Source organism: Cydia strobilella, chromosome 16 (assembly GCF_947568885.1).
Source record: "Cydia strobilella chromosome 16, ilCydStro3.1, whole genome shotgun sequence".
Classification (NCBI taxonomy): domain Eukaryota; kingdom Metazoa; phylum Arthropoda; class Insecta; order Lepidoptera; family Tortricidae; genus Cydia; species Cydia strobilella.
This window is the reverse complement of record NC_086056.1, coordinates 15,057,298-15,082,901: the sequence shown is the minus strand read 5'-3', so window position 1 is coordinate 15,082,901 and position 25,604 is coordinate 15,057,298. Positions and strand designations below refer to the sequence as shown.

At 37.2% G+C, this 25,604-nt stretch overlaps 1 protein-coding gene across 1 annotated transcript in view; it reads right to left on the bottom strand.

The window, feature by feature from the left end:
• The window catches only part of LOC134748148 (homeobox protein homothorax), a 333,582-nt gene that overhangs the window by 271,718 nt on the left and 36,260 nt on the right, over window positions 1-25,604 (bottom strand). The window contains exons 4-5 of the mRNA XM_063682855.1: window positions 5,681-5,731; window positions 1,150-1,200 (exon numbers count right to left, since the gene is read on the bottom strand). Of these exons, the coding sequence (XP_063538925.1) occupies window positions 1,150-1,200; window positions 5,681-5,731 (102 nt within the window). The remainder of the gene's footprint in view (window positions 1-1,149; window positions 1,201-5,680; window positions 5,732-25,604) is intronic.

Below are 25,604 nucleotides of genomic sequence, written 5' to 3'. Positions count from 1 at the left end.
TTATTAGTTTTAAGATCAAAAACCTTCACCTGTGAACGCGTAGTGGAGCGGAAATGGATCCAACTAACGGCGTGTTTTTTTTATCCTCAACAAAAACCCAGACGAGATACAAACAGACGTGTATGGGATATGAGCACAGAGCAAAAAACATTTTTTCGATAGCGGAGACAGGTATGGCGGTTCTAGGAGCGAACGTTTTGTTTCTTACGCTGCGCCACAATTTTGAATTTCGAATGCTTCTTTTTTAAACCGCTTTTATCTCTCCAACCAGCAATTCGTACAGAAGTATCGCATTACATTATCTCATTACACTTTTTTGTGTTTTTCCTACACTAAATTTACCGGTTCCTATCTCAGTATTTACGGAATCCGCTGTGGGGTCGTGAGGTATCTCGTTTCTCGATATAGACGTTAGTGAAACTAGTTTCCAAACGTGACCATAATATTGATATAAATTAATTCCAGAGGAGCTGCATTTGAATTTTACGCGACTAATTAAATCCCGTGTAGATAGTACGATTTGATTGCGGATAGCAAAAACCTCCTTGCGTTTACCGTTATAAGTTCGGGACAAAAACCGGACTCGCCCGAATCGGCGTCAAAAAACCGACAACATTCGCCCCATTCACCGCACACCTGACTATACGATATAGTTTTCGAAATTCGAATGTTTAAAACAGAAGGTGGACCGGTTGGGAGATCGATACCCTATCAGGGCTCGGGATCGGTGTGTGTCATTTATATTGCTTAACAAGTACTAGCTTGGAGTATCCAGTATAAGTGCACTCCCGCACGCCTAACAACGCATATTATGAATATGTTAGAGACACCCCATACTAGCGTCTCCCGAGCGTCAGCGTCAACTCTATGGCTGCTCCTCGACGCGAACGCAACAGCGCAGCGACACCATTTTCCATAGTGCTGACTAGATGCCAACGCTCAAATGAAGCTAGTGTGCGGTGGCCCTAAGATCTCCAACTCTCATTTCATTGGTCCGCTCGCCCGTCGTCGCTGCGTCCGCGCCGCTTTTGAATACGGCCTGATAATCGAAGCGGTATCATGTTCGGACAATGTTAGGTGATATTTTTGGGAACTGGTTCCCTTGGCCCGGTCCAGGTGTATTCCACTTTGATATAAATTGGTACTTACTTTTTCTAATTCTAATAGGTGAAACCGTAAAACTTGTATCGCTTGCACCATCTGTAAAAAAAAAGTATTGTTAAAACTTAGGTTCCAACCAAAAAAAACTTCTTTTCAAAAAATCGAATTCATCGGTTTGAGAGTCAAAAACGTTCTCAAAGACCGGCAACTTTTCTGTGAAAAGTTGACAAGTTGACAATTTTGTACGACTTTCATCATACAGATTTTAAGAAGTAAAAGATTTTAACATGCTTATAAGGATATAAAATACGAAAATTAGGCTTCTAAGCCCGTTTATTTTATTTTATCGCATTTTACCTTAACTCGTATTAGGTACCAAAAAAGTTTTGGCCCTCGACTCTTTGACCGTGGCAGATGAAAAAGATTACACAGATGAATTGTTATAGGAGCAAACGTACGTTATATTGTATCCAATCACTCAATATAATATCTGTGTACATCTGTACATGATCAGTTTTTATATCATGTTAACTATCATAGCACGTACAAAAACAAAGATAGTATCAAACATTTTATTTGGAGATGCAATCAAATTCGATGTATCTAATGCTACTTTAATAGCATCTCTGATTGAAGATGCGTTACAATTCAAATCTGTATGTTTTATTACAGTTGTAATTAGTATAGTTTTTTGGTAATTAAAGACGATTAAGCCAATTATGCGAGTTGAATCAGTTTGATAGCGCCGTAAAGCTCATAACTCATTTTTATATGACTTTAATTGCTTGTTTGTCTTGATACTAATATCCCCACTGGACTACTTAACAACTACTTAACAAGTTGATGCCTAATGCCTATATATCTTTTTTTCTATCTTATAATGGCGGTTATGTTTGTATCCATAACTACTGCTTTCCGCCATTTTTTCCTTTACATCGCAGTTCGCATTCGCACGATCTTCGAGATCCTCTTTTATGAGACACATCTCATTATTCTGGCGCCCTACGTTAACAACAATTTTTGAAAGATTCTACGAATTTTATCTTGTATTCACGTGATAAGAGCGATCATAACACACATTAAACTGTAGATATTGTCTATACACGCCCTAAATCATGAATACAAAACGTATTGGCATAACCCGAAGCTACCAGGCATGCATAACATCTGCAAAGGCAATATCAATTAAATCCATATCTCACACAAAACCGTACTAACTCCAATAAGAATCTACATCAATTCTAAATTCTAACGCCTACGCGTTAAGATTGGGTTTTGATTGCGGCTGCTTCTTCGGGTTCGAAGGTTCTACCACCCTCAAGCATTTGCTCAGACACGTTGACATAAGCGAACAGATAAAAATATGTTTTAACTCTGAGTAAACTTGCTCCTGTTTGTCTTGTATGGGATCCATGGTGTGGTGAAAGGGCGTTGCGCTCTTCAAAGCTATTATGTATTCTGGTATTTTTAAGCTTAACTTTGACATTGGCAGTTCCAATGTTACTTGACCGTAGACGCAGTGGCTGGATCAGATCCAAGACTTATGACGCTTATTGAAGTGTCTACCATCTTGCCTTCCAATCATAGAGAAAACTAGAACTTTTTGGAGGTAATCTTTGCAAGTAACGGTACATTTATTGTAGAAACTTATAGACAACTACTTAAAAGTGTATTTGGATTATACATTTTCTCAAACAGGCCAGACTTTTGTCTAGATATAAAAATTCAGCCCAAAAATAACACAAGACACCACTATATATAGGTATAACAGCTCCACTAGATTCTTACTTAAAGAAACAAACGTTCTATTTAAACAGAAAAACCAACATTCCAAATTCAAATAGTGTCAATGCGCGGATCGAACGCCTGCGCTTACCGCCTAAAACCAGTATAAAGAATGACATTCGAATTTTGGCAGTTGTTGTACAACTAGAGATCAAGTTGTACTGGGTAGAGTATAGTATAGATGATATATGTTGTGTTCTGTTTGCGCGGGAGCATCTGTGTTGGTTGTGTCAAACATCTGTGTCTGACAGAGGTGAACTATGCAAACAGTAGCGCAAACATAGTGCTTGTAATGTTTGTTAAAAGGTCAACGATTAGATCTTTAACACTTTTTTGGTCAGTAAGCGCTGTTTCGCCAAGATTTTTTAAATAAGGTGAGAAATTACCATTTTAATGAATATAAACTGATATTGCTGGCCCATAGAATAATTAGAAAAAAATCTAATGCTCTTACTGTTTGAAACTTGGTCCAGTTGCAAATTTCGTTTACTTTTTGATGTTATTTAATTATGGAAGTATGGGTTATCGATATTTCTGAAAATTTACAAAGCACAACTAAAAAATTTTGGACAATAACATGAAATTTCACCCTAAGTGGACTATAAGACCTCGCATTACTCAGTCGATTAAAGACTAAGCTTGAATAGTATTGTATCCTTGACTAAAATAATTAACGAGGACACCTTGCAACCGAACTGCCTTTATGTAAACGTAAACAATGTGTGTCTGTCAGTTGGTCACAAAAGTATCGCTCGAGGGAAACATGTGGCCACAAAGGAACTTAATTCAATTGGCCCAAATTACTTCTTGTTAAATACTCGTTGAAAACTCAATTGGCGCGTTCTTAAAGAATTTTTGTACTTCGGGTTTTGTTGGAATAAATCTTGAGAAGAAATTGCAATTTGGACAGTGGTTTTAGTTTGAAGATGTTACGGACAAATCATATTTTAAATCACATTTACAATCGGGTCTATCTTGAATTTATTTTGTTACCTTTATTTACCGACGTTTCGACACAGATTGTAAATGTGAATGTGTTCAAAACGCGAAAGTTATAATTGGTTTTTTTTTGACGACAGTGGCAAATAGGCTCATTGGTTCAGTAAAAGCCTAATCACTATACCCTAAAAGAAGCTTAAATCATTTTTGTTGGGAAATAGAGTACAGTACAACGTACAACTATTTGAGTACAGTTTCTTTCTTAAACGACTCTCTCGTTGTTTGCTCGTTCAGACGGTGCGAGAACAAGCAATCGAATTTCGTTAAGTTGCGATATTTGATCGGTCGTCAGTTTTTTTTTTATACTACGTCGGTGGCAAACAAGCATACGGCCCGCCTGATGTTAAGCAGTCTCCGTAGCCTATGTACGCCTGCAACTCCAGAGGAGTTACATGCGCGTTGCCGACCCTAACACTCCTCTCCCTCGAGCTCTGGCAACCTTACTCACCGGCAGGAACACAACACTATGAGTAGGGTCTAGTGTTATTTGGCTGCGGATTTCTGTAAGGTGGAGGTACTTCCCCAGTTGGGCTCTGCTCTAGATCTGGAATGACATCCGCTGTCCTGTGCCCTACCACACAAAGCGAGATGTCATTCGCAGTGCCCATACCTCTCTTTTGGATATAGTTTAAGGACATACCCGGGTCCGGACGTAGGTTATGGACATACCCGGGTCCAAATTGGATGTAACCTCTATAATCCGCAATGTAACTAAACTCGCACATTCAAGTTCGCGCGCCGTCTAAATAAGCCCTAAATCTTTATACGATACGAGAAATTACGATTAGGGCTAAAACAATCACAAGACCGCAACACCTCAGTCCAAATACTTAAGACGAATGTTTTGACTACAACTTTTTGACGTTTTTTTAGGCTGCCTGTGCAAACTTACACCGGTGCCACAACCCACGACACAAACTTATCCAGCTATTTTTCTAAAGTTTGTCGAGTGCCCGGATGCCGCTGCGTTTGTTTTGGCGTGTTATCTGTGCATGAATGATGCTTATCAGTGCAGGTAAGACTTAGTTTATGGCGCTGAGGCTACTGTTTTTAAACTCGGTTTAGTTTGTGTTTGCGCGCTGGTTAAACTCGGTTATCATGGTTTTTGTATGTACCGACGTTGACGTAATGTAGGATATGAGGGCTGTTATTCTTATCCTGCAGTGCGCACTAGTTTCAAGCACGCCAGTGTGTGTATACTGTGTATGGTGTTCGATTATGTGTGCTTGTTATGAATTATATGGTCATATTCATATAGATTCGCTTGGAGTGCAAGTTTTGCAGTGACAATAGAATTCATGTGTGTTTGGGACGTGGGCTTTCGCGGGCGCGGGCAGTGCGTCAGCGCAGTCGCCTGCACCGATTTCCCTAACAAAGTCAAAATATTGAGCGCGTCGCCCCCGCTGCCCAGCGATTCGTAATGCCTAAGATTTTATTTGTTAAAAATCGGTTAAGTATCCGTGTCGAACGGCGTCGGTGGGTGGCCGCCATCTTTTTATTATTTCACTTTTTGTCCCAGCTAGCCGCGGGAGGCGCACGGCGCGATTCAGCTTTTTATGAGTGACAATATATTTTTTTTATTCGTATTACTCTATTTTGTTATTCCGAGAAATATATCTCGTTTACCTGTGGTTAATTTTAGACAGCTTTTTAACTAATCAAATCGTAAATTACTTGGTCGCCGGAGGCGAGGCGATCTATAAAATGTTCACTACTTTATGGCGTATTAAACTGATCCCTCGCGGTTAATTTATCTTTTCTTTTTGTTGTTAAAATAAAATTAAATAATACTTACTAATGAGTCTACTTCAGGGTCCGCTATATAATAAGGTTTCTCTTGGCGTATCTGTGAACATAGAAAAAAAGTACATGAATAATTTGAAGATTTGCATGTAATATAAGTTTATGGTGTGTATAGTGTGTTTTGGATTTATAATGCAGCGCGAGCGCAGCCGGGTGGTAATGCTAGACGTGTAATAAAATGCTCGCTCGGTTCGGTGCGCGTGAGCACGTTAGAGAATAAAAGCGCAGAGGCGACAATATTCACACTTCTTACAAACATGCGCATACTGATAACACTATTTATTATTATTACGAGCCTATTGTGTCCCACTGCTGGGCAAAGGCCTCCCCCCTCTTCTTCCACTCCTCCCGGTTTTGAGCTACATCTGGCCAGTCGCTCAAAAAGGAGTCCAAGTTATCCCGCCATCGCCGACGAGGTCTGCCGGATCCCCGGTTTGACTCATGGGGCACCCACTCTGTGGTTATTTTGGCCCACAAGTCATTCGGCATGCGGCAGACATGACCAGCCCAGTCCCACTTTAACTTGTCCGCTTTCCGAGCTACATCTATTATTTGGGTTTTAGAGCGCAGCGTGGTGTTCCGGATGCGATCCCCGAGTTTCACACCTAATATGCTGCGCTCCATACCTCTCTGACAAACCCCGAGTTTGGACTTCTGAGCTTCCGTCAAAGACCAAGTCTGAGCACCGTAGGTGAGGACTGGAAGTATGCACATGTCCATGAGCCTACGTTTGAGTGATAGAGGTAGGTCTCCCTTCATGAGGTGTTTCATGGACCAATAGCTCTTCCAGGCGTTCTCGGTCCGTCTAAGTTACAATTTTACATTTTACCAGTATTGATGCCATTGACCTCTTGACCATTGACAAAAAAAATATAGGCTTGAGTTGCTTTTGGAATGCTTGTAAAATTGCAACTTGTTACATTAAATAGGGCACTGATCCATAATTACATACACGGTTATCCATGTTTTGACATATTTTTTATCAATTCTATTAATTAAAATGGAAAAATGACAACTGTATCGCAACTATAGTTGATCAAGCAAACCTTGTCAGTGCCTACATTTTTTAAATTAGCTGCCTTTTACTACTGACAACTTTGCTTGACCAGCCATATTTGTGCAATGACAAAGACAACATCATTAAAAGTAATATTATAAATGTATTATTTTAAGAAAAAACTAACTATTTTGATAAAAGTCATTCTTCAACAACCATCCATACAAAAAACTCGTTAAGAAGAAAGATTTATGCCAATATTTTCTCTTACTCAGTCGTAATTCAAAACAACTGATTTATAAACTGTTATTTATCAAGCCTTTAAAGCACGCACTTTCGTTAATTAAACGCATATAGTCTTGCAAGGGCAACCATTAAAAAAAACTATTTTTAGTTTCAACCGTGTAGAATAGGTAGATTAGGATGAACTTTGTTTGAGAAAGCAATGACCCAAAACGAAATGCTACTATTTGGTTTATGAAAGGTTCATATTGGATTGAAACGTATATTCTTCATCATCTCAAATGGCTTTTTCGTCTAAGACGGTAATCTGTTCGTTGTAATCGTGCCACGGCGCGTGCCGCGCTCACCCACAATGGCCGACCGCTCGCATAAAAGAGACAATGGCTTTTGTTTAAAGATGATGAAGAAGATGAAGAGTATAGTATACATTGTAATGCCACAGTGTAAAAAGTAACAGTGGACCGACGCCTTTGATATTTGGGTAAATGTCGAAACCACACTAGAACACAGTAGGGTTGTCAGGTTGTCACAGTATTTTACATAACTGTCCAAAATAATATGTGACAATTAATAAGACACGCTTGCCCTGTAAGTAGTACCGAGCTACTAACAATGGCGATGTATGCAGCTCGGGTGCGAGGGGCGAGGGGTGGGTCGCGCGATCACGATTGCCCTGTCTAGACGGCTTCGTCGAATGACTGTATTGTTTTATAGACTGTGGTAATGCACATTATTCCTTAAGAAGATAGATGCCTACGCGCATCTTCTGCGGTACTTAATCATGAATACTTAAGAAGCGCTTTTTTCGACATTGAAGTTTGACCGGATATGCGATGCTATCACACCGCCTGCTGGACGGATTTTTTATGTTATTGACTCATTCAACCTTTTATAAAAGCTGACTGACCTGAACTTACGAGCGTTTAAAAAAATTTCATAAAAAAAACTTTTATATCTTTGCCACGATAATTTTGTCCATATTTGTGACTGCTTTGAATCACTATGCGTCGTCTTTGCTGATAGCAATATACTAAAAAAAGTCAACAAAGGAAATATTAAAAGCTACACAAGTTTTCACATAATAAAGTTTCACAAAAACGCTCGCACAGTGTTTCGAGGCGCGGGCAAAACAATCAAAATTAAATAGACAAAAACCTCACAATCAAGCTATTAAAATATCGTAGTTTTTTAAGATTTTACTTTACATTTTACAATGCTTGCGTAAAGTTATGGTTTGTTAAACTGATGTACTAAATGATTTTAGTTAGCGGTAAATTTTATATACCCACATAGAAGAAATAAAACGTATCTAGTTTAATGTGAACAGCCTATTAATTGGATATAATAACAATATCAAGTGCTAGATATGAAAACGTTAACTGTTCACTATGAGAATGTTATAGTTTGTTTTTTATATGAAATAAAAGTGGGTCTGCTTTAGTTCATGATAAACATATTGAGCAGAACAGTTTTCTTTGTTCTGAAAAATGTGAAAAAAACATGATTTTGCATGGCCTTGATGGCACTACAGAGACGCTTTTAAATGTCATCACCGATTCGTATGAGACCACGGAGAAGCAAAAGCGCCGTAAAGAAATTAAGCTTTTTTCTTTTTTAAACAACTCTATTTTATCTACATATTTACATTTAGACAATTTAGACACGTCCACATCATGTGTAAATTTGAAAATGTTCAGTGTCATTAATACATGTGTCATTAATTATAAATAAAAATAATATTTCACTGTTGTGAATAAAACAAAGGCGAAATATGCGTTTCTCTGTAAAGATAAAAGAAACAACATTTAAAGCCTCTATTTTCAGGTTTTGTTATTTCTTTCACACAAAATCAATCACATCTATCTTATAGTACTGAACAATCTTTTCATATTTTGCTAATCATCAATGTCAATGTCATAACTGTCATTCATGACTTTGGTAAACTATATATATGGCTTAAGCGGCTAGCCGCGTTCAGATTAACATTAAGAAAATAGTCATTACGATTTTCATTACACATATTTGCATGTGATTTTATTAGGATAAGGTAAAAAAGGTGTACATTTGTATGAACGTGACTATAACAAGCAGCATGTCACTTGTCTCACTTCACAATTATAACATCATTTTAACTAAACCTTCCATAATAAATGCATGCATTCCGTTACACAGTACCATGTAAATTATGACCGTAACGCCGCAGGATAAGGTGTAAATTCCTTTGACCTTTAGTTAAACGGATGGCATTAAAATGTATGGAATCGATTAAGATCTCTGGGTCATAAATGTCATCTAAGAATTATTGATTATGAGGAATAATTGACGTTTCAGTTCGATTTTTAAATATTATTAAAAACACGTTGCATTCTTAAACGAAAGTTATTTTCGGCCAGTATTTATTCTCAATTTTGACGTTATGACGTAGATAAAAAACGGTAATAACCACGGTACGGCTAATGGTGAACGTGAGGTAGCGGGTTTGAATTCCGCCCACTACGTAATAGCTATCATTCTTGACCCTGTCATTATTTTATGTTATTACCCGTTTTATGTCACACTCGTGTTTAGTTTTAGCATAGAGTAACTGATACTAGAGCGTTACTGTCATAGTAAATTTTGTAACCCCAGTAAATTCACTGCCATCTGTCGACACACTTTAAACCTAAAAATGAAGATTTATAAAAATACGATAGAATGTATTTAAATATAGATAAATGATTTTTTTTATTTGCATTAATTATTTTTATGATTTTGACCCATGTTCTTTCACTGATATGCGTTTAAATTGTTAAATAACAAACGAAACTGTCAACGCCATCTATACAACTGTAGGCCAAAACTAGTAGCGCCCTCTGAACGAGAATCAAATTTTCTTGATTTTCGAGGCACGTTTTTTCCTTAGACTGTATCCATCTATTACGGAGTTATATCTATCTTTGGTTTTAGTGAAAAAGTCACATTTTGATTTAAACATGTACTTAAGTGATCTAAGTTTCGTGGTCTATGGTCAAAAAAGTTTAAATAAAAGTTTTTTTTTATACTTCGAATGACAATACCCGAGGGATTATTCCCACAAAGGAAATAAAACAAAACTAGTAGATCACGGCGATAAGTCGACGCCGGCCTTTAGAGCAGGTGCTTTAAGATTAACGATAACATTTTTTTCTGTCCTAGAAATTTAACGATTCTTTGATTTTTATTATTAATTTAATAACACAAACTTACTTGAGTATAGAAAGATACACGAGTCTATTTGAGCTCCTCGTTTTATTCCAAGATAATTGTATCTTGTGCCTGTTTGTTATTCCATACAGGCCCGCCCGAACGGCTATCGTTTTTATATCTTAGTAGGTACTTAAAAGTCCCCAAAATTGGTCTCCAATCTAACCAATCAAAAATTCAGAACCAAAATTACATGAAACACATAACCCTCCCCCGCCGGCGGCGAGGAAGTCCGTCATTTGGGGGGGCAGCGACCCGTGAACCCCCACTTTTTACCACGAATTAAATGCTAATAAGGTACCCGATCGGCTGATATCGCGTCTTGGGTGGAAATGGTCAATTTTAAGTATTTTTTTCACTGTTTTTATACGCTTTTTGTGGACCTGTTTCGATGCCGATTTGATTCCCACCGAGATTTCGTTTTATTTTTGCTTTTGAATTCAATGATGTGAGAGATTTTCACCGAATGTATCTGTTAGATATTTGGTATGGCTTCGGCACGCTTAATGTCCCCATTATATTTGATATCACCATAAAAACCATGCGTCGCTGACAAAATGGTAGGTGTCGGATGCGTCGCAAAATGTATCTATATGAATCAGGAGCGAGCGGCCATTTTTACGGCCCCAACATCCCGTCGATTTAACTCAAAAACTATTTCTAAGGAGTTTTTATTTCCCGTTTGTCCTTATGTCTCATAAAAATAAACAACCGTAACGTTTGACTCGTCCCTAAAATCTTTGTCTGACGACAATCGCCGTTCTCTCTATTCATTTCACTTACCTGGGGCTTTATGCTACGCATTGTGCACTTTCGGTCGAAATACAGTATTGTTTGTGTAATTGAATAAATGCCTTCGTGTAAGTCCTTTTGTGACGCGCAGGGCGCCCGGCGTCCACACGCCGAGAACTTTACTATAAACCCTGCAATATTATTTTTGCCCGTGAGAATTCGATAATAGAGCAGCAGCAGCAATGCCGAATTTCTTACGGAAAAGAGTTTGTCTTCCAAAGCTACCTGAGAGACGGAAAAACTACGGAACCTGACATTAAATTCGTAAGCTGCAGATCATTTGAGGAATCTCAACGCGATTCAATGAAGACTAAACTTTATCAGACACAAATTAAAGCGCATAATGAATTGACCATTTAAAGGGTGCTTATTACCATACGCGAGACACAAGTGACGGCATCAAAATCGCTACCAAACGTGGTACCCTGTAATTTGTAATAAAAAATCTATTTATAAGATAAAATAAAGCACCGAAACGCTACCTAAGATGCCGGCTGATCGATCTCGTCAGACTTTTAATAAATCAGCCGGGGCACGGGATTCTGAAGCTTGTCACACACAAGTATATGACTTAGAATCGAGCGCATTCCAGACGAGCTTTAATGGTAAATTATTCTATAATGCGCAAAGGTCGAGTTTTGTAATTTAGTTAAGTCGCCTCCTATTTAATAACTTTTTATGAAGCCGAGCGCAGGCAGGTGTTTTTTTTTTTCGTTTTTGTCTTATCGAAAAAATGCTGGCCGGTCGAGCCGCTACTGAAGTAGTTCGGAATTTAAAATTATAGTGTATTAATATGACGCGTTCCTGTTACAAAATTTTATTTATAGTGAGCGCGTGTGACGGGCGGAACCGAGGCGGGGACGAGACGATGACGACACGACGATCACACATCGCGACAACGATGTGCGAACTGCGAATATAACTATATCGCCGTTTACTACCGGCCGTAAAACGGCGTAATGAACAAATGTCTTTATACTTTTAAACGTCAAATATCAGTCATTTCTCCTTGGAGCGTACAAAAAATGCCATAAATATTCTTAACAAAATGACTCCTACTGAATATTATGGCCATAAACGAAGGTCTATAAAATGAGGTTTGGTTGTTTACCTTTTGTCTGTGCTGGAATTAAAAGAACTTAGACGTGGGACGTTCCTTTTGTTCGCAGGGGACCCAGTAAATATGTAAATGATTGAAAATTATTCATAACGGAATGTATTAACGCTTTGCGCTTTGTCGTCGAAATGTGCAACGTGTGATGGTGGCTTTATGTGGAACTACCCGATGGGGTGGTTATGCTAATGAATAGAAAGGGATAATGCAACGTTTTGTTATTCCATGCGTTTATTTCCATCCATTGCTGTATTTTGGCTATACATTTGCTAATAAGCAATTCGTTAATCCTCCGCTTCCTAAGACACTTAAAAGCAAAAATGTCTAAATGACGCTTCAGTTTTGGCCTGCGTATCGTCATCCCCATTAAAGCAGGACGCCATTATCAGTAGAAGCGGGAAGGAGCATGAAAGGAGCGTTTTTCTTACGTTTTTTGCTCCGAAATCCGTGCGTTCAGAAATTTTATTTTAATACAAGAAAAGTATTCAAAAGATACGAGGGCAGGTAGACGGGACGGGTATTTGCTTAGTTTCAGTTTTTTTTGACAAAGAATTCAAGTTGATTTATGGCCCGGCTGTGTGACGATTTGTGACCTGTAATTTTTGATGTGAGGTTTGTCACTAGCAAGTTTTGATGTTTGATTTATTAATTTACAAGATGGCGGAGGCGTCATCGATTTGACAGCTGTTATAACCTACAATTTGGCCGGACATATTATTTGGAGACCTTTTTAACTAAGTGGACTCAGGACTGTGACCACTTTTGTGATTAGACGTTTTTTGTCCTCGTTGTCTGTAATAATGTACCACTGTGCAAAACAAACTAATATGCGAGCATCGAAATTATAATAATTAATATAATAATAATTTAGGGTACAACGTTTATTTTTAAACATCTCTTTGAGGTAAACCATAATTACTTAATTTACGATTAGGTACATACGTACAACTACTAAAAGAAACTCTACAAAGCCATCTTTATCCTTTTAAAACGTGTAAAATTCAATATAGAAACTACAGTTTTGCATTAGCCTACTCTTAAATAAAAATAAGACTATACTAATATACTATAACATTTTAAACTTTCGCGTTTTGAACACATATTAAATCACATTTACAATCGGGTCTAACGCGAATTTATTTTGTTACCTTTATTTGCCGACGTTTCGACACAGGTCGTGGTCGCGGCTAACTGACGTCTCAGCAAAATATGTCAAAAGATAGATTTGTGTGACTACCCGACGAAAAGTGCAAAAGCTTAGGGTAGAAGAAATGTGATTTTCTTCGGTAAATAAAGGTAACAAAATAAATTCGCGTTACACCCGATTGTAAATGCGATTTAATATGCTTATAAAATAAAATCAAAGTTGACCATAGTTCTTACACTTATAACAGTGACAATCCCACCAACACTAACAGTTCCCTCGGGGGTCATTGGGAGGTCAGTTAGAGGGCCAGAGGAATTATACGGCGCAATAAAGGTGGCATAATGAGTCTTCAGGGCAGTCGGTTAAATGCTGCGCCGTTAAGACGATTACCCCATCCGTGATATAAGGCGTTAAGTTTTTATTAGTCGTTAGGCTTGGGTAGGTATAGCAGTGTCAGGATAGTGCGGAAAGGTGATAATAGAAGTATGGCTGCAATAAATGTGGCTATGTAAATAAATTGCCGAGATCGAGGAATTCGAGGAGTTAGTGACCGAAACCAATATCATCGGGGAAACGAAAGCCCACAGACTTCGCCGGTTTGGTCACCTACTCGGAATGGGAGAGGATCGGGCTGTCAAGAGGGCGTTCTTGGGACGACCGACTGGTAGCCGTCCGGTGGGTCGGCCCAGGTATCATTGGGAAGACAGTGTGACGGCGGATCTGCTGCAGCTTCGCGTCAGTAACTGGCAGGAAGTTGCGCAGGATCGGGACAGGTGGCACGCTCTCGTTTCGGAGGCCAAGATTCTCTTTGGATCACTGAGCCAAAATAGGTAGTTAGGTATGTAAATAAATTACGTGCAGTCAGCATCAAGAGGAGCGGAGAAATAACCCTCATAAAGTATCTGTCATTTTGTTTTTTTTTCTCAAATAGAGATATGTATATCGCTACAGCTCAAATTCTAAAGTATCTGTTCATTCTTATTGTTCTACATTTAGGGGATTATATATAGTTGGTCAAGCAAATCTTGTCAGTAGAAAAAGGCGCGAAATTCAATTTTTCTATGGGGCGAGATCCCTTCGCGCCTACATTTTTTTTTATTTACCGCCTTTTTCTACTGACAAGATTTGCTTGACCAACTATATTTTTGTTAAGCTATTAGTAAATTACTTTTGACGTCTGATGCGTTACTTTAAATGTTTCCTGTACGTTGTCATTTTAAAGTTAACTAATCTAGTCGATAGATTGATTAAACAATCTACTAACTGGAATATTATATATACTAAATCAATCATACTATTTTTTTCTTATGAAACTGATCACTTATTCTCTGAAGAGAGGCAAAAGCTTAAGCTTTTAGTTGCATTGCCACTTTGCATAATTTTCTTACTTTACTGTCAATACTATTTAAATTTTAAATCAGCTGCGTTAAAATGGAATGTAAACGACAATTATATTATGATTTACTTAGCGTTTATCACTTGTCTATGCATCTAGACAAAAAGGTTGCGTCAGCCCTAAGGACTAACTGACATAGCTGTTAAACAAAAGTTATGCACAATCTATTTTATGCCTTAATCGTTCTACTTAAAGCACACATTATAACAGCTTTGAGTTCCAAGCATCGCTTAATTTTTACGATGTCTAGTTAAAACAAACTATTCCATCTATGATTGCTAGTGGATAATGTCAATAAAAAAAGAACCTTATTATCAAGGTGAGACAGTTATTTATCTATTAGCACGCGTTGCATATCATGTTTCGCATACTTAATTTTATTGTTTTTTTAACCGAGCTAAGTCTAAGCGGTTTTACGGTTTTATGATTGATTAAGATCATAATTAAAAATTAATTCATAAATGGCATAATAAAGACGTAAGGTTTTTATAGCCTTTTTATTTGATATTTAAGTCTATATATAATAAGTACACCTTTAAGTTGTACACGGAAGAAAACAAACAGTATAAAAAGTTTTAAGAATAGAATAGCAACTTTTGTTAAACGGATCACGTCTATGAATTTATACGAGAAGATTAAAAAGTTTTTTCATTCCATTTGCTGCGAATTGAAATAAAAACATCGTAAAAAAGCAAAGAAAGACGTTTGTTTTGTTCATTTGTCGTGTCGGATCGCTCTAGTTTATTTTCATAGTATTTGACAGTCAAAACACAATAACGTATCATTTATATAACAACAATCAAAATAATTCTATAAAATAAAATTATTAGCACTCGTTTAAAATCTCAAATGTTTTTTAAATAAACAAATATAAATTTTACAATATTTTTGTGCCGTAGGGGAACCACTGTGCGATGCAACTTAACCCTTTAAATTTCGTATGAACTTGCAGTGTTTATCTAACATTGTTTTGAGCATAAACTCCAACTGTGGTGAGTGTTTAAACAAAAATAAAGTAAAGTGCACCGCATGAATAAATGAGCGATCCACCCTTCTTTGGTTTTATTAAACGATGTATGTATGTATGGACCCCAAGGCGCTTAGTTCCTTTTAAAAATAGATATGGAACCCTTAGATCCCCTAGCAGTCCCAGCGGGAAATTAGAGCGTAATGGTGCAATGTTTGATAAGTTAGCGGGTAGCGGCTGTGTTAATGTAATTTTTAAAGTTAATTCTTTTAAAGGGATGAAAAAATCGATTTAAGTCGCCATTGCTGTTAAGTTATGCATCGCTATACTTAGCTACTTTAAATACTCTTGCGCATTCGTATAAATAGAACATTTGCAACCATTGTTTTGCATTTTTTTATCATAAAAGTTATGGAATAGCATTGGCAGCATAGGTAATAATACATACTTATTATATTATTGTAGGTATAGCCATTGCACAAGAATCAAGATATTGTAGCAAATAACAAATGTCATTTCCTACCGTACAAGACTTCAGTATCATCTAGGATTTTTTTTAAGACATCCTGTCATTTTTTAACAAACACTTATTCTATTATTTGATACTATTATTTCAAACGTAATAGAATTGTATAGCTTCTAAACGACTGGATATCAGAATTTTCCAGTTTTTTTCTAACTGTCTTACTGTTAAAAACCTAGTCTGGATTTATTGTATAGTTAACGCTATCTCTACTGAGCTCGTTCACTTACCTGTACTAACAATGGCATTCTGTTAAACAAAAGCCGTTATTTCTTTTGTGTGAGCGCGTGACCTTTGTGTCTGAGGCTCACACACAATGGTCACGCGCTCAGGCACAAAGACCACGCGCTCACATAAAAGAAATAATGGCTTTTGTTTAACAAAATGCCATTGTTAGTACAGGTAAGTGAACGAGCTCAGTAGAGATAGCGTTAACTATAACAAATAAGGTAATATAATAAAACGTCTTAAATTGACAGGTGTCAGAATTAACTTGTAATCTACCCACACTATCAACGGCACATGTTATTTTTGTAAAATAGAAACACTCACATTATTCGCTAATCATTGACACATTGACGAAGCAATCGGACCCCCAGGGGGCCGAAGGGTTAACGCATTACTGGACATAATCTTGATTGATCTGCCTCGTACAAATAACCCTGGTTTGCGTGACGGAACCCCCGTACGGAACCCTGCGCAGCGGGAGGGTTGATTGCACTTTTCGTTGGTATAAAACCTCGATAATGTGTGTCTTAGACCTTATTGTAATACAAAGGGGTAGTTATTGATTGCATTAACCCCTTTCTTAAGTTTATGTATGTTTAAGTGTTTGCAAGATGTTGAATGCACGAGTAGGTATACAATATATGTAAGAGAATTGTATTACTTTAAAAAACCGGCCAAGTGTGAGTTTGACTCGCGCACGAAGGGTTCCGTACCGTTACGCAAACAAAACGGCAAAAAAATCACGTTTGTTGTATGGGAGCCCCACTTAAATATTTATCTTATTCTGTTTTTAGTATTTGTTGTTATAGCGGCAACATAAATACATCATCTGTGAAAATTTCAACAGTCTAGCTATCACGGTTCATGAGATACTGCCTGGTGACAGACGGACAGACAGACAGACAGCGGAGTCTCAGTAATAGGGTCCCGTATTTACCCTTTGGGTACGGAACTCTAAAAAATGACGTTCGTCGCCGCATAACTGCCGCGATTATGACGTTCCTTCCGCCACACTCAGCGGCGGCAACAATGACGTCACAACAGTAATGCGGCTGCAGTTGACATCTGAACGTCACCTTAAAAACAATACAATACAATACTCGTTTTGTTCCGGCTTTTTGCTACTCGTTCGGAACCTTTAAAAAATGCCTAGAATACTATCATACTTTGTACAATAATTATAGGTTAATTAATAAAAAACCACTCCTCCTTGTCCATTATCAGCCAGTAAATAAAGGTAAGTAGCAGATCGTCAACCTTTCCCCGTTATAAATTTACATCACGTGCCGCGTATACACTTAAAGACTAGCTCTAACCTATCATTTAGACTAGCTAGTACTTATTTTTCCACGAGTTGAAACTCTATTACCTAAAGCTCAAGAAATTCTAGGGTGGGATAATTGCTTTAAAATTACAGAGATAGTAAACGTTTGATCCGTTGATATATTCAGTGGGAAAAGGTTGCCGTCCCCTGTAATTGCGGCCTGAAATGTAATGATACTGTAATTTCCTGGCCGCTATTAGCCTTTCGGGGACTTGCAATTGTCATACATTATGTAAAGGTAATTATAGAGCTTGTTATCAGATATATAATAGTTAAGCTATAATAGGTACAATCAATACTCCTAGTTAATAAGAAGCCAAGTTAAATTACAGAAAACTTATTAAATGATAATAAAAGATGCGTTTATCTTCAGACAACTTATAGGTTCGTCCATAGCACTGTTAGTACCTTGAATAAAAATTAAAAACTAAAATGGAAATATTGAGAATCTTAAGTTTTTTGTGAGACAATTCAGTGAAACACAATACGTTAGTTCGAATCTTGTCAAGTATTTTTTATTGTTGGTTATTAATAACAAAATAAAACTGAATTTGTTAGAAATTTGCCGAAACTCAAAATCATTTCCCTCTTTCTCGGCCATTTTGTTAAAGTTTGTAAAAGCACAGTATCACGTCACGTTATCCCAAATAAAAGCAACATTATTGTAACACACAAAAGAGGCTTAACATTTCTAAAGTATATTTTATTTTTTACAAAATATTGAATTCCAATGGCAGATGTCCGTTAATCCTTCTTAAGCTAAAACCAATTTAAAAAGATATCTCTCCGATCCAATTCAAAATTGGAACACGGTTCAACTTATAATGGACTTATGGATTCATAAACTTTTTTTCTTTTTTTTACTTTGGCTGTTTGCGTGCGTTCTCATGCCGGATTAAAATAAATAAAATTTAGTTCTACTTATTAAGAATTCATGGTTCACTGAATATTTTTTTGATTGGTTGCATTTAATTAAAAATATCCAACTGGTTTTCAGTGATGTATGGTTATTTTGTGACATTTTGTTATGATACAGACAGATATGTAATTCATATAAATTGTTATTATAGTTGGTCAAGCAAATCTTGTCAGTAGAAAAAGGCGCGTAATTAAAATTTTCTATGGGTTTTTCTACTGACAAGATTTGCTTGACCAACTATATAACCCAGGATTTAAATTGGTTAACTATGCTTTTTTAAAACCACACACACAATGGGTTACTAATAATTAATAAATAACGTACTTTTTACGCATTATGTATTTATTGGTATTTATTGGTACGATATCGGCCTGTCAGGTGTTCGGAACTGTCAAATTTTTGTTCTAACTGACAGGCCGATATCGTCCGGCGGACTGATAGTCAGTGGGCCCCTTTAGAATAAACTTTAAAGTGTACTAAAAATCAAAACACGTTATTTTTAAAAATCGCTAAACAAATGTTGGTCAGTATGAGGAGTAGAACCTACAGTTTAATTTTTTGCTCATATTACAGACCACACCCGGTATAAAAATTATAATTTATTAATACCTGTGCTCTAAATAATATGATATTTAACTGATTAGAAGCTTTGGCCTTCATGATACTCGTATATCAGTTCAGTCAATAGACCGCTATTTTAGCTACTTTTATTGCTAAATCCATTTACAGTCTGGCAAAAAAGAGTAGAAATTAAAAAGTGGCAACACCGTAGTGTCATCCCTTTCAAATTTATCTAAGAGAAACGGGACGAAACTACAGTGTTGCCACTTTTTAATTTCTACTCTTTTTTGCCAGACTGTACTAGGAACAACACTAAACACATTCAAAAGAAAGTCAACTCTTTTCACCTCCCATTGTGTGTCCAGCTCCAGATACATAACCTCTCAATAACAGACCTACCAATATAAAAATAGCCACGAAAATACCTACCGGCAGTAGGTAAAACACCCTCTAAGCCGTCAGCTGCTTCTGACTGGCCCTCCCTATCCAACCCCTATTTTAAGCAGACCCAGTATCAAATACAACATACTCGTAACCGAAGCTCTTCTTACACTGGACTTTGAGTCATCGTAACCAGTATGAAATGAGCCTCCCAACGCCCATACAAACGTAGTAACGTAGTGTTTTGTTTCAATACTGCGCGAAGGTCAACGTAAGATGGTGGAGACCTGGGATCTGGCCTGTCAAATACATAATGAGCATTTTTTTTTTTAGGTACGATCGATGGGAAACAGGTTCCATGCGAATTTCCGCTTAGATTAGTAGGGGGTCGGTTTTTAATGAGATTATGGTTGATTATGATGGTTTAGAACAACTTACACGTTCTCAAATGCTGATTTAAATTCGTTATGATAGTCAGTGTGTATGTTATTAAAACGAAAAAAATTAAGTATGTGCAAAATTATCTTTTTACTCTCCGGCGAAGTTAAAAAAGATAAATTGACACCTATAGTATAAGGAAATCATAATATAAGTGTGACAACCCTGCCATCGAAATTCAATCATAACCGTTTACCATTTAAAAATGGAACGTGTAGCCAATGACGGCGCTATACAGTGTCCTATGTGTGAGAAAGAGATGGTGGTCGGCGTGACGTGTCGTAAGGTATGCGCCGAGGAGCTCGTAATTACAGTGAGACACAGGGTGATGTGAAGATGACACATTCCCATTCACACTCTTTTTAATTAGTGTGCAAGCAAACAAGAAATTTGTTACGTCAAATTTATTCATATATTTTTATATAGGTATATAGGAGGCAAACGAGCAGACGAATCCCCTGATGGTAAGCAATTACCGTTGATGGATACCTGCAACACCATAGGAGGCATAGGGGTTGCAAACACCATAGGGGTTGCTAGTGCGCTGCCGGGTCTTAAAGGCGGGAGTACGGCCTTTCAGTGAACATGAGAAAAGATATTATGTACAATTGCTACTAAATTGTTGTTAATTATATTTCGAACGAACGAACGATGGCTTGAGCCGCGTTATAAAATTATGTGTTACCTTATAACGTCATGCGATAGAAAGATACGGACCCTATCGCATAGGCAAATACTACCATCATATCCGTATCCGTACAGTATTGGCAAAGTCGAAAATCTTATCCCAAGGAATAGTGCCCGACAAAATACAAAATCATCTACAGCATCAAAAAGATACACCAGCAGCCTGTATTGCACGGCGCGCACCTAGTGTATTTATGTCATTATTAACCGGCGCGAATTAATACTCATTTGGCGTCCATTTTTGTCGCATTTTGTGTCGCGGCCGCAAAAACCACCATTCCTGTCCCGCCGCAAAAACTACGCGGCCGGCGATCGCCAAAAACGGAGCGCTAATCGTCCTGTATTGTTCGCTTTCTATAAATAAAAATGCTTTTGGAAAACGTAACGATTTTCCGAAGATCTGAGTGTTATCAAAATTCATATAGCATTCGATTATATTCAGAATAATATAATTTTTCTGTCTTTTCTACTAGTCCGATTATGGATGTTTAAAAGTAAAAGATATATTTTTAACTACTATAACATTATACGTTGTAATATGTGAGAACACTAACTAAAATGACCAGAAATTATTTGATCTCTTATACAATATTTTAGCCAAAATAGTAGAATCTGACCAAAATGGTTCCACTCCAGAAATACCAACCTAAAAACCCCTAACGCAGGCAACCGTGAAAATATTCAATGTATCAACCCTAACAACGAAAACTGGCCGACCAATCGCGTTGAAGGACTGTCGCATTGGCTTATTCTAATGTCGAACCCTCGAATTTAAATTTCGTACGTTCTGAGTAAATTGTTCCATTTTCGAGTTATTTTTTCAAACTGGACAGTTTTACAGGAACATTTTCTAATTTTCGAATGCTAAAATGGGATATGTTGCCAGTTTTTTTAGTGCATATTGGTACCTACTGCTACTTACTGCTAAATTTTTACTATATAATACGAGTCGTTTTATATGTTTATGTTTTTAAAAATGGCTAATTACTACAAAAACATATAGTATAGTGTGTAAATGATATATTGCAGACTTAAAGACAAATTAAAGTCGTTGTAAATTAAAAATTGAATGAACCAATTAAATCGAATTCATCTTTGTTCCTTTTTCAAATTGTCCAGTCAGTATTAACTATGGTACGCCTAGGTAAACGAATGATAAAAGAGCGTAATGAAATTAAAGTCGTTGCTAATTTAAAATCGAACGACCCAATTGAATAGAAATGATCTTCGCGTTCCTTTTTCAAACTGTCCAGTACTAACTATGGTACGGCTAGGTAAACTAGTGATGAAAGAGCGTAATGATTAGTTCATCGGCATATTAAAGTCGTTTTAAGTGGACAAAAACGCGACGTGAGTCGGTCGGCGTGTCAGCACTAATTGAGTGCCGCACGCGATCCAGTGTTGCTAACTTTGAATGAAAAAGTTGCTAGATAGGTTCTAACTTCTAATATTGTTTCATTTAGTAACAGGTGTCTATGAAGTACTGACCATAGGAAATAGTATCGAACTCATTTGATTTTTGTATAAAAAAGAAATGCCGTAGTACTTAAAACTCCATTTTTCTGACATAGATTTATGAAATATCATTCATTATTTTACAGTAATACATCATAAGTCGAAGAAAAACAAAGTGAAGAAATCTGGTAAGTAAAAACAAAGCTGTATGTGTTCCCAATAGGCGTAAGTTAGGATTTAACCCAATGTGACCCGTCAATAAACCTATGAAAGAAAAATTTAAACGAGTACGGGCTGATGGTATGATGTAAAATCTTCGGGTCAGTCGCATCCGAGGGAAGCCAGTGCTGTCAAACTGGTTTAACTTGACAGACATTTAGATGTACTCTATAAGTAACAACTGTTGAAACTCTCGTACACAATGTCAGATTAGAAAAGGTCTTCAGGGCCCTCCACACTCATGCGCGAATCACGGCGCGAAGCCGCGAACGCGAGTGTGGAGTCTAGTTCGCTATTCAGCGAAATCGACTCCACACTTGCGTTCGCGGTTTCGCGCCGCGTAGTCTGGAGCGGGCTTTGGGACTATGTTACCCCGAAATCTTACAAATAATGTGCCAAATTAGCATCAGAAACTGCTAAATTCTTGGTAAGTTGCAACGTTGGCAACACTGACGCCATCGCATGGTGTAACTAGGCTTGTCTCTAAGTGCAAATTCCCCTACTATTCGACATTGTTTTTCTTTTGTGACCTAGATTTGGTAATCCAGTGCGTTTGCAACTGATTTGGATCATTAAACGAAAGTATGTAATTAAAACTGTAATTTATTTTAAGTAATTTTTCAAGTTGTGCATACCTAAATAGTTTTAGGTCGATCAATTATAGAGGTACTTTTTTACACAGATTATAAAAATACCACTGTTCTATTTCTTTTTTACGACATATTGCCATTTTATACCACAGAATATAACATACTACGTGTCTGTTCGCTTTAACCTTGTTGCGTCGTTACTAATTCCATTATAGTTCCATATTTAAACATACTAGTGCTATCCCGTTCTTGCACCGAAATGTTTATTGCTATCTCTTTCCCTAATAAATGAAAATGGCCGCATTTGCTGTGTTAATTGTAATAGTGTTTTTGAACGTGGATGAGTAAACATGGAATAGTGATTTTGGTGCGAAAATTCCTAACTGTGAAATGTTTATTGCGCAAATCAACAGTTTTCCCAGTTATTTTGTTATAGTAGGGGAGACCGAGGTGATTTGTGACAGAGTAAAGTTGTGACATTGTCGATTTTTTGGAACCTATTAACTATTAGCCAGCTCGCAACACTGCGCGTTTGTTAGCTAGTAACTTGAACTAACATCGACGATGTCACAACTCTCCTCTGTCACAACTCACCTCGGTCTCCCCTATTACATATATTACGTTACGTTAATCATTTTTAACGGCCACTTAGCCTAGTCCGTAGTGTCCCTGCCTACGAAGCAGGGGCCTACCGAGAAGGCGAGAACCACGTTCGACGTGTTGCCTCTCTGTCGCACTTGTAAATTCGTACGTAAGTGTGATAGGGAGGCAATACGTCGAACGTGGTTCGCGGTAGGCCCTCAGGTCCCGGGTTCGAATCCAATAGGATATTTATTTGTGTGTTTATCACAGATATTTATTCCCGAGTCATGGATATTTTTTTATTATGTTAAGTATTTCTACTTATATACATATTTCCTATCTATTATAATTGTATATATAGGTATATAGGTATATATCGTTGTCTTATTTGAGCTTATTTGTGGAACTGTCGATTCGTGTCGAGCCGGCGTATTATGGATGGTTTTATCCACGTGATAAAATAACTGTCACGTTTTAACACCGCGGGATAAGTGACGGACACCGTTTTATCACGATGTCACGTAGACAAGAACGACCATCATATCCGTACAGTATTTATTTATGACTTATGAAAGTAGAAGTAGCACGTCTATTTATTTCACATCCGTAGCTTTGTATAAGTATGTATATGTAAGTAATGTTTAATTTCCTATTTTTTCCATCCTCTAAGCATAATATAGTTGATATTCATCCTTGTAGTTAATTAGTACTTATTATAGTTCATGTAACTGCTACATGAAATGTGAATGATAAAATCTGCCATTTTCAACCAAAAGGGTACTTATTGTTGCTTGTTAGTAAGGCGCTATTTCCATATAGCTTCAATTAGAAATCAACCTTATCGACAAGCGACAATGTGGTACCTTTTGGTTGAAAACGTCACAAATGTTTTACGGTATATGATTTTAACTTCACCTCTACTAACCCGATTTCTGGCCAGACTACAAACACAGTTGCATTTTGCATCGCATACAACTTACAAGTGTTAAGTCAACATTATCAATAAAAATCACAAACAACAACAAACGCAAACTCTCAAGTGAAACCGAGAGCCCGAAACAAGGAATCCGCCGCAAAAACTCAGGGGACGATAAAGCGAAATCGCCGATGCGTTATCGAGAAAAAAAACCTCGTGCGAGCGAAACAAAAAACGCATCGTATCGCCGTTCCGCTCTAGCGCGCTCCAGCGCAGCTGCTGCGCCATTTTTTCTTTTTTTTTTTAAATTGGATCAGAGTGACAAAGGAGTAAATTGCGCGGCTTGATCCTATGACAATTGATTGTGTTATTGTCGGGACAGATGTAAACAAGGATGGATTGTGGAAAGAGCAACGGTGTTAGCGTGGTTGTCAAATAGACGTGGCGTGGGATAATCTAAACTATGAGATCTTGTTAAAATAGGCTATTTTCCTAATGTCGAAGCAAATTTTTATTAGGTATTTATTGAATTATTGAATAACGTAGGTAGATTGGTGTACTTTTACAATTTCTGCATTGTTTATGTTTATGTTTGTCAATAACAAGCTTCCATTAAAATATAAGTAATCTGTCACAATTATAAATATTTAAACATACATATTTATTATCTGTTGACAATATATGATTTATGACTCGCAAGTTATTTTGTAAAAGTACAAGGTGTGACCAGGATTAATAAATAGTGGCATAATAAAGTCATTACCTGGCAACAAATTTGAAATTTAAATGTTACTGCCAAATACAGATTGACACGTAAAAAAAAGTGATTAGCGTTTTCTTCACAACACAATTAGTGATACGGCCAAGTTGCAAGATTTTTTATCAATATCACTTTACGATGAGTCTGATGATGGTTGATTTTGATATTTTTGTCAATTATCTATGGCGAGAAAATCTCAGGAATACTCGTATGTACAGTTGTACACGACCCGATTTCACTGACATAAAAACTCTTGATAAGCTTGTCAATATGTACATGTTTAAAATTGTTTATACCGTTTTACGAATAAATTGCCAATATATTGCCGATATATTTGTGCGTTGCGCGCAGATAGCGAAGTCACCTGAGCTCGGCAACCGATAATACATGTAAGCAAACGCGCTCGACTAAGACACAACTGACCTAAAGTAGACTTTATGTCGTCGGAATAAAGT